The sequence below is a fragment of the Anomaloglossus baeobatrachus genome, chromosome 2 (assembly GCF_048569485.1).
Source record: "Anomaloglossus baeobatrachus isolate aAnoBae1 chromosome 2, aAnoBae1.hap1, whole genome shotgun sequence".
NCBI classification, from domain to species: Eukaryota; Metazoa; Chordata; class Amphibia; order Anura; family Aromobatidae; genus Anomaloglossus; species Anomaloglossus baeobatrachus.
Window position 1 is genome coordinate 623,928,499 of NC_134354.1, and position 9,858 is coordinate 623,938,356.

The 9,858-nt window shown below is 41.4% G+C and overlaps 1 protein-coding gene across 1 annotated transcript in view; it reads left to right on the forward strand.

The window, feature by feature from the left end:
• TNFSF11 (TNF superfamily member 11) overlaps window positions 1-9,644 on the forward strand; it is a 63,913-nt gene extending 54,269 nt beyond the window's left edge. The window contains exon 5 of the mRNA XM_075336865.1: window positions 5,151-9,644. Coding sequence (XP_075192980.1) covers window positions 5,151-5,578 — 428 coding nt within the window. The 3' untranslated portion in view covers window positions 5,579-9,644. The remainder of the gene's footprint in view (window positions 1-5,150) is intronic.
• The last annotated feature ends 214 nt before the right edge of the window (window positions 9,645-9,858 follow it).

Here is a 9,858-nt window from a genome sequence, read left to right on the forward strand (position 1 = left end):
TTATGCTGCTCTAAGATTAGCTGGCAAAGGGCTGGTGACAGATTCCCTTTATCTTATGAGCGTTAGCATGTTCATAGGTCTATTTCTTCTTTCACTCCTGTTGTTGTTGATATAATTTTCCTTCTGATTTGGTGCATAAGTACAGCTTTGTAGCATGTAGAGAGACAGATCTCACAGTAAAAGTGATGCAAATGATAATTGTTGTAATATTTCAGGGCTGGATATGTGTATATTTCCTATTATGATGTCTGTAAAAATCAATGGCAAAGAGATCAGGAATAGAGATGAGTGGATGGATTCCTGGATGTTCAGGTTGTCCGGGTTCAACTGGACTTTAGTTAAAAGATCGTTACAGGACAGAGACTTGACCTGATATTGTTCCTGGATCCCAAGCCCCATATAAGGGTACATTTACACGACCGTCCTGTTTTTGCGGTCTGCAAAAAATGGTCCTGTTTTTCCATGGATGCATCCATGGGACAACCGTATCCGTTCCGTATATGGTTCGTGTGCCTTCCATTTTTTTTGTGGACTGCAAAAAAATGGAAAGAGGGTTACATACAGTCAAAATCTAGAAAGATAGATAAGAAAGACATATATAATGTCCCACTCCCCTGCATTTTGTAATCTTGCACCCTTTAGTGCCTTTCATGTGGCAATAAAGGGTGTTTAGCCTTGTACTTATCAAAAAAATATATAATTTAAAAAAAACGATGTGCGGTCCCACCTATTTTTTGTAGTCAGCTAAAGTGAAGCGGACAAAGGCAGCCTGTAAACCACAGCTGGCAGCTTCACCTTGTTTGGTAATCCAAAACAGAGGACAACCCACACTGTTATTTTAAATTTAAATAAATAATTTAAAACAAAAAATGTGGGGTCCTCCCCAAATTGGATCACCAGTAAAGGTAAAGCAGACAGCTGTGGTCTGGTATTCTCAGACTAGGGAGATCCACAGTTATTGGACCCTCCCCATCGTAAAAATAGCAGGCCGCAGCTGCCCCAAAAGTGGCACATCCATTAGATGCGCCAATCCTGGCTCTTCATCCCATTGCCCTTGTGCGGTGGCAAATGGGGTAATATATAGGATTGATGCCAGCTGTGTAATGTCACCTGGCATCAAGCCCTGGCATTAGTGATGTCACGGCGTCTATCAGATACTTGACATTCCCTCTTTCACCAATGTATTTGAATGAAAAATAAAATCCGGGTCCGGCGTAATCCACTAAGGGAGTCCCATGATGATCCATACTCTCTGTCTTAGTCAATGAAGAACATAATGCTCCCTATTGGCTTTGAGAGCAGTGCAGTGACCTGAGCTAACATCATTAGGTCAGCCTAGGTCACCGCAGGGCATGATGAGCACCGATGTCATGAGGTTAGCTAGGAGCATTACCTGCGGTGATAAACTCCACTGAAATCGTGATGTCGGTGCTCGTCACTAAGTTCAATAACCGCTGCATTGTCACACGAAGAGCCCGTGATGTCACCGCTAGTTACAGTCTCGGGCCGCTCGCAAGATTTGAGGTGATATTGCTGTGGGCATAGAAGTCAGTGAGTGTTGATGTCAGTAGTACAGCGGACTTCAACACCGCAGGTAATGAACTTAGCTAACCCCCTGATGTCGGTGCTCGTCATCCCTACCGCCGCTCACAGACTGCTATGTGAGCAGATGCTGACACATTGCTGTGCGAGCAGCTGCGGGGCTGGCGGGGGAGTGGGACATAGACATAGACTCTGCAGGGGCACCGATAGACGGAAGCCACACGGAAGTGCTTCCATGTGCCATCCGATCCTACACAAAACACATTGTAAAGAAGATCTTGTCAGTAGGTGGACAAACTGATCAGTCGTCTGAATGAGCCCTTAGTCAGTGGGGACCCAAATTAAAAGGCTTGACTCAAGTATAATGGAAGTCAATGATTAAGTAGTTCACATACATCCAGACATGTACAGAGAATTTCGGGGGAGGGAAAGCAGGGTTGTTTTTTTTTTTTCTTGATACACTACATTTAAAAACTTTTCATAGCCTGTTTACATAGACAGGCTACCAATGTTCTCGGCAGCACATATCTTATTTGCACAGGATGTGCTGCTGAAAACAATTATTTTTAAGTCCACTTAAAGTTCATATCGCATCTTGAATGAGCATTTTCGTCACGTAATTGGCAGCCTGTTTACACTGGTTTATCTGGATATGACTGTTCCTTGAAAAGCTCTTTCACAGTAATGGGGCTGTGTAAAGCCTGATTATCACAAGAGCTCCACCCTGGAGAGGCTATCTATGAGACTTTTTTGGCTAAATCTTTGGTGCAGTGTTGGATAGATATGCTCATGTAGCTTTATTTTTAGCATATGGATAATGGCAAATCATTATCAGTTCTGCAGTTTATCATCCAGTTCATATATGTTTCTACTGACCTGACCTTCCTATTCACTTTCTTCTGGAAAACTCTTCCTAAAAATGTTATCACTTGGGAAATCTTTTTTGACCACCCACACATAAGGTCTGTGAGAGCACATAGCAATAAACTGACCAAAACTTGGCTAAAATTATTACATGATTTTAACCAAACCATAGCGCATCTTGCCAAAAATTGTTGAGAGCTTTTTATATTCCTCTTCAAATATATAATTTTTTTGCTAGCTTTTAGTCAGCCTCTCCTAAATAAATATTGACCACTCAACCACTTGTCTAATCTCTAAGCAAAAGCATTTTTCAACGTGGTCCTCTTATTTAAATGTTTTTCAAAGCTTGGATTTTTTTCAGTCCTTTTATGAATGACATTAGTTAGGGATGTTTCTGCATAAATAAATCTCCATATTTAACCACCATGTAAGTGCATAGGTTCATGGCCCTATTTTTTTTATTCCTTTTCTTTTTTTTGGAACAAGTAGTAATGAAAACAGTTCACAAAATTATGGTGCAGGATTTGGAAAATAAACTCAAACTCCTGGCTAAGTTTTTTTTTTTCCTACAGTCAATGTTTAAGGAAATTCTACAAAAAAGAGCCAATGTTTTATAATGGAATAAAAGCAGTACATTATTTTTCATACAGTCCCTTCACAAATCTTCTTAAAGGGAACCTGTCAGGTGCAATATGCACCCAGAACCACGAGCAGTTTTGGTGCATATTTCTAATCCATTCCTAACTGTCCCTGTATACACTAGCATAGATAAAGAGATCTTTAGAAACCATGCCCATTGCCTAGCGTCATCAGCAGTCACGCGCATACCTGTGTCCATTGTCAACGCTTCAGACGCCGGCTTTAGGGTCAGTGCGCATGATCAGAAGTCCCAGAACTTCTGGTCATGCGCACTATGAAGCCGGGTGTACGCGTCCCAGTTTCAGAGAAGTCTAGTGCGCATGCCTGGAAGTGCCAGGCATTCTGATCAAGCACACTAAGCCTAAAGCCGGCGCATGAAGCGGTGACAATGGACAATGGGCATTGAATATCCTGTGGACGTACCAACATGCTAAGGCCTCTGTCACACACCCGTGCCTCCGGTTTGTGTATGGGCAGTCTCTCACGTACCGGAGACACGGGCACACGTTGACATATGTTTTCCTATAGTTTCGGGCACACGTAAGTATTTTTGCATGGAACGTGTGTCCGTTCCGTACTTACGTGTGCCCGTATGCTCCACACGCCGACATGTCCGTTTTTCACCGGCATCACTGGTGTCACACGGAACGCAAACGTGTCACACGTAACACACACGGACCACACGGATGTGTTCCGTGTGACACGCACCGAAGAAAAGACATGTGTCTTTTAAAAAAACCCAAAAAACTTTACTCCCCTTCTCCAGCCCTCCTGTCTCTGCCGCTGCTGTCACTTGCTGCCGACCGCCGCTCATTATGCTCATTTAATATTCACTTCACTGCGGCCGGAAGCAGCAGCAGCGGGGAGTCGGCAGGGCTGGAGATTGAAGATCAGCACCACAGACAGCGACGCCAGGGACAGGTGAGTAGAAAGTTCCCGTTCTCCGTGTGTTATCACGGATAACACATGGAGAACACACGTGTGCCATACACACAGCTCACCGAGGACAATCCGCATCTTTGACACGTCCGTGAAACACGTACGTGATTTTCACGGGCGTGTGACAGAGGCCTAAGAGGACGGACTAGTCGGGGGAAACTAACACACGACTGGTCCCTGCGCTCATTAACATATCATAAAGGATCTTTAGAAATACTTTTTCTAAAGATCTCTTTATATATGCTACTAGATGCTGGGACAGGTAGGCAGGGGTTAGAATTATGCACCCAGAACTGCTCATGCTTCTAGGTGCATATTGCATCTGACAGCTTCCCTTTAATGTGACTATCTGTGAGTGAATTGTACTATCAGCAGAAAGACTGCACCCCCAAATTTTTAAAGATTTGCCCTACTACTATTTTATTGATGGCCTATTATTTAGATAGGTCATAAAGATCAGATCGGTGGGGTCCGACACCCGGTACTCCCCTCTGATCTGCTGTCTTCTATCCTGGCAGTTAGTGGATGGGGGTGGCACGTATCAGACCCCCACTGATCTGATCTGATTCATAAGAATAGGTCATCAATATAAAGTATAAGGTTTAATTTAATATGAAATATTTACATACATATACTTTGGGGTACGCTCAATATTTTAATTATACATACGGTCCCAAAAAACACATTTAAAAGTATACTTTAGCAATCTACTATAGACTATAGACCTAAAGACAACAGGCATATTCATTATTTGACAGTGACAGGTCCAGAAAATGTCCTCGGACCTCCCATTGAGCATCCAGTTTGGCTCCACTCATTTGCTTACAGTCTATGCCAGCAACCACATTACCAGTTCTAGAAACCAAGGCTGGGAAAAAAAGTTACTAAAGTACAATGAAGATAAGAATTGAAAAATATCCGGCTTAGGTCCAAGATCCTCTAATTTGGGTAATTCATGTTTAAAGGGAAGGGGTGTTCCAATCTGGGACTTTTAGCCAGTTGATAGGCCCTAAATTTCATGAACAGGACAACCACTTTCAATCCTTTCCTACAAATCATAGAAGGTCCATATTTGGAGATTTTCTATCTTGACATCTCCCAGAATTATTTGTATGTAAAAGTGAGTGCAATGCTAGAATGACACTTTTTTCTTTTTTTTATTCAAGGTGACAGTACCATAGTGCACTTGAGGTCCTGGAATCATAAAGAAGGTTGGGGAAATATACAAAATATGAGCTACAACAATGGAACCTTAAAGGTCCTACAAGATGGATTTTATTTTGTGTATGCTAATATTTGCTTCAGACATCACAAAGGGGCTCCAAAGACCACCCAAAGCAATTTGCAGCTCATGCTTTATGTCTGTAAATTAAAAAAGAGTGGACAATCTCCTGAAAACTTACTAAAGGGTGGAAGCACTACAGTGTGGTCTACTAATTCAACGTTCAACTTATATTCAGTCTACCAAGGCGGCATTTTCAAATTACTTGCTGGAGAGGAAATATTTATCAAGGCTTCAAATCCAGCACTATTGGACCCTGCGCAGGAAGCAACCTATTTTGGAGCCTTTAAGATCCTTGATATTCACCTGTAATTTTGTATTTTTATCGGCAGCTACAAACCAACGAAGGATAAACCCAATATTTTTTTGCCTACAGTGTTTGATATTTTTGGTATCTAGGTACTGTAAATCCTTTGTTATTAATACAGGTATGGGTATTACTTAAGTGTATATCATACATTGCCTTATTTATGGAAATTATAACCAACCTTTCAACAGAAAGAGATGATTGTGTTCATGCTGGCATGATATTTCTCTTTATTAGCTATTTAATTTTTCTGTATTGGGTGTATACAATGCTTATCCAGAAAATTTTGTGTTGCTAAATTTATCATATAGTGTTTGCAAGTAGAAAAAAAATGTAATTTTATTCCTTTCACACTGAATCTATACAACTGGTACCAAGTTATTAATTCACATTATGTGAGCAGTATTGAGTGGCTATGTCTTTAACAAGTTTCTCACATTGTGCCTTATCATGGCTTTTTATGGGCAATAGTTACAAATTTTAGGCAGGCACTAAAATGAGGAAATGGCAGGCTTTTTCTAAGCTATCGGAAACAGGATAGATTCCGATGAAACTGCCCTTGCCGAAACTATATACCAACAAGATGTTTACCACTTAGAAGGTGCTCCCTTCTACAAGGAACGCATAGGAGCCACCAGGGGCGGATATAGGTGCAACCTATGTAGCCGCACAGGGGCCCAAGAGGTTGGGGTACCCATGTTTACCTACAAAGCAAGTAGAATTGTGCATTTTGATGAGTTATGGGACTGAAAAGGGCCCCATAAACTAATCTTGCACAGGGCCTCTTTTCTGATTGTGTCTGCCAATGGTAGCCACGTAGTCTGCCTCTATGGTACTTACTCTCTTGTATCCAGTGCTCCAGATGTAATAAAAGAATTCAGGTTTGTGTTAGACTTTATGTTATACATTTTCATTCTTCAATTCCTAAAAGTGAACTTCTAGAAACAGCATTTAATAATAGGCACAATAGACTTTGTCCTCTGTGTCGTATGAAGTGACATTTGCACTCGACAAGTTCTGCTGGTCTATTCAGCTTTACTTGATAAACTTTTCTTTTTTTTAAGTGTGTGTGGGAGTTTAGACAGGAAGAGCTTTTTTCCCTTTGAATTTGAATTGAAATGTGTATAAGATAGATAACTTGTGGTGTTTGTTCAGCAAATGTGCCTGAATCTAGACATTTATGATCAGACTTGCATATAATCCGAGGAAGAAATGAGTCTTCTTTTTTTTATAATTTAAGAATTCCACCTCTTTATATAGAGTTTTATATATAATCATGTGACATTTTGAAAACATCTTTCATTAGAAATCCTTCCATCTCTAAAAATAAGCTGATCACAGCTGCAATCTGTAGAGGACACTGGCAATAAGTATTCAGCTCCTCTGCAGATCGGACACTTGGGAAATTAATTTTTATATGGGGCCTATTGAAATCAATGGGCCGTACATATAACACAATGTGCTGCCCTCAAAGAGAGTAAAAAACACTTTCTGCTTAGAATAATATTTAAAAAGTAACTGAACTTTTTTTTTAAAATTACAATACTGATCTGTTTTTGCAAAGATATGAATCTTTGTAATACGCTCCATGATCTTATATCGCTTGCTTTTCTTTCAAATTCCATGCTGAACGGGCTGTTATAGTTGACCTGTTCATGCACTAAAGGCTGCTTTACATGTGTCAATTTCTCGTGCGATCGCATTTGCGATCGCACCCGCTCCATCGTTTGTGCGGCACAGGCAATTTGTTGCCCGTGTCGCACAGTGTTGTAACCCCCCATCACACGTACTTACCTTCCAAACGGCCTTGCTGTGGGCAGCGAACATCCACTTCCTGAAGGGGGAGGGACGTTCGGCGTTACAGCGACGTCACACAGCGGCCGGCCAATAGAAGCGGAGGGACGAAGATGAGCGGGACGTAAACATCCCACCCACCTCCTTCCTTCAGCATTGCAGGTAAGCTGCTGTTCATCATTGCCGGGGTGTCACACGGAGCGATGTGTGCTGCCTCGGGAACAATGAACAACAGGACGTTCGGTTTTTTGAAAATGAGCGACGTGTCAACGATGAACGAGAAGGTGAGTATTTCTGCTCGTTCATAGCTGTCACACCCTACGATATCACTAACGATGCCGGATGTGCGTCACTTATGACATGACACCGCCGACATCTCGTTAGATATATCGTAGCGTGTAAAGCCTGCTTTAGAGCAGCTGTTTTGAACTACAGATCAAGCACTTATCTAAACATCTGTGTGATCTTCTCTATTTTACAACCCCATGCTTAGATGCTTGTCTGAGCATGAGGATGATGTATGAAAGCTGATATTTGCTAGATCTGCCTTTCAAAACAACTACTCTAAGGGGTACTTTGCACGTTGCGACATCGCTACTGCAATATCGTCTGGGTCAAATCGAAAGTGATGCACATCCGGCGCCAGTAACGATGTTGCAACGTGTAAAGCCTAGATGCGCCGATAAATGATCGCAAAAGCGTCGTAAATCGGCGATCTGTGTAGCGTCGGTCATTTCTATAATGTCGGTACAATGTTGTTCCTCGTTCCTGCGGCAGCACACATCGCTGTGTGTGAAGCCGCAGGAGCGAGGAACATCTACCTGCGTCCACCGGCTATGCGGAAGGAAGGAGATGGGCGGGCGGAATGTTTACGTCCCGCTCATCTCCGCCCCTCCGCTTCTATTGGCCGCCTGCCGTGTGACGTCACTATGACTCCACACGACCTGGCCCCTTAGGAAGGAGGCGGATCGCCGGCCAGAGTGACGGCGCAAGGCAGGTAAGTGCGTGTGAAGCTACCGTAGCGATAATGTTCGCTACGGCAGCTATCACAAGATATCGCATCTGCGACGGGGGCGGGTGCTATCGCGCTCGGCATCACTATCATTGGCTAGCGATGACGCAGCGTGCAAAGTACCCCTAAGGCTATGTGCGCACGTTGCATAGTGTCGATGCTGAAAAATCTGCAGTGATTTGGCAGTGCATGTGCACTTCAAATCGCTGCAAAAACACTGCATAATAGATGCAGTGTGTCTGCAGAATAGATGCCAATTTCATGCGCTCTGGATGCTGCCTCTCCCATAGACAAAGTGGGGGCAGCATCCAAAGCGCACGAAATAAGTGACATGTTGCTTTTTTGAGCGCAGCGATTTGGAACAAAATTTCAGCATGGAAATCGATGCGTTCTCAAATGCAACGTGCGGATGGATTATGCACAATCTTCATAGATTGTGCTGGGGACGCAGGTCGCATGCAGTTTCGTTGCAGTGCAATATGCAGCGTAAACGCATGAAATTACGCAACGTGCGCTCATAGCCTTCGAGTATTGACAAGGCAGTTAAAACAGCCCATGGAATTCACGAGAATAGGAAGCAAGCAAAGGTAATGGAGTATCAAGTTCATAGAGACTGATCAGTAATTAAATGTTATTCATTTAGGTTTAAATACTGACACTTGAGTTGATTATTTTTAGGGTCTGCTGGCACAGATCAACCATTAGGAAGTGATTTATATAGCTTTGTCTTGGGGGAAAAAATTGGTCCTAACTGTACTTTATTAATGACCATTGTCTAATTTTACCAACTGACGGCAACATTATAGGGGGTGGTCCAAATAATGACTAGTGAATGTTTAGTATCTAGACATTCTCACTTACTCTGATGTACAATCATATCAAGAACATGGTAAATAAACATTTATTTTCCCCCTTTTTTTTATAAATATTGTCTTTTACAAAGTCCCTCAAATATGCCTGCATCTTGAACATATGAATCATTTTTGTCAATAACCTTAGGGTTTTGGGTGCATTTATTAATGCCGTTTTTGAAGCTCAGTATTTAGCTGAAAATCATGTTAAGGTTTTATCAGGCATAAAAAACGAACTATTTTATACAAATGAATACAGTATTACTAAATAACTAAATTTTAACATATGTAAACTTTTTTGTGTTTTTCTACATTTTTCCATTTCACATCAAATATTTAATTTTTTGTACTGTAGAGTTATTGTTTTCTTATGTATATATATTTAACTTGTGCTAAATGTACATACTTTTTTGATACTTGCAGCTAAAACATTTTGTATTAAAATTAATATATTTTGTTATTGTGAATCTGCTTCATTATATATTTTATAATAACTTATAACCTATCCTAAAATGTCAAGTATTCCTGCCAAATAAAGATAACATGATTACAAACTGTAAGACTTGAGTGAATTTTCAGTGTAGGAATCACAACCCTGAAAAAAAAACGTTTAAGTAACAACATTGTT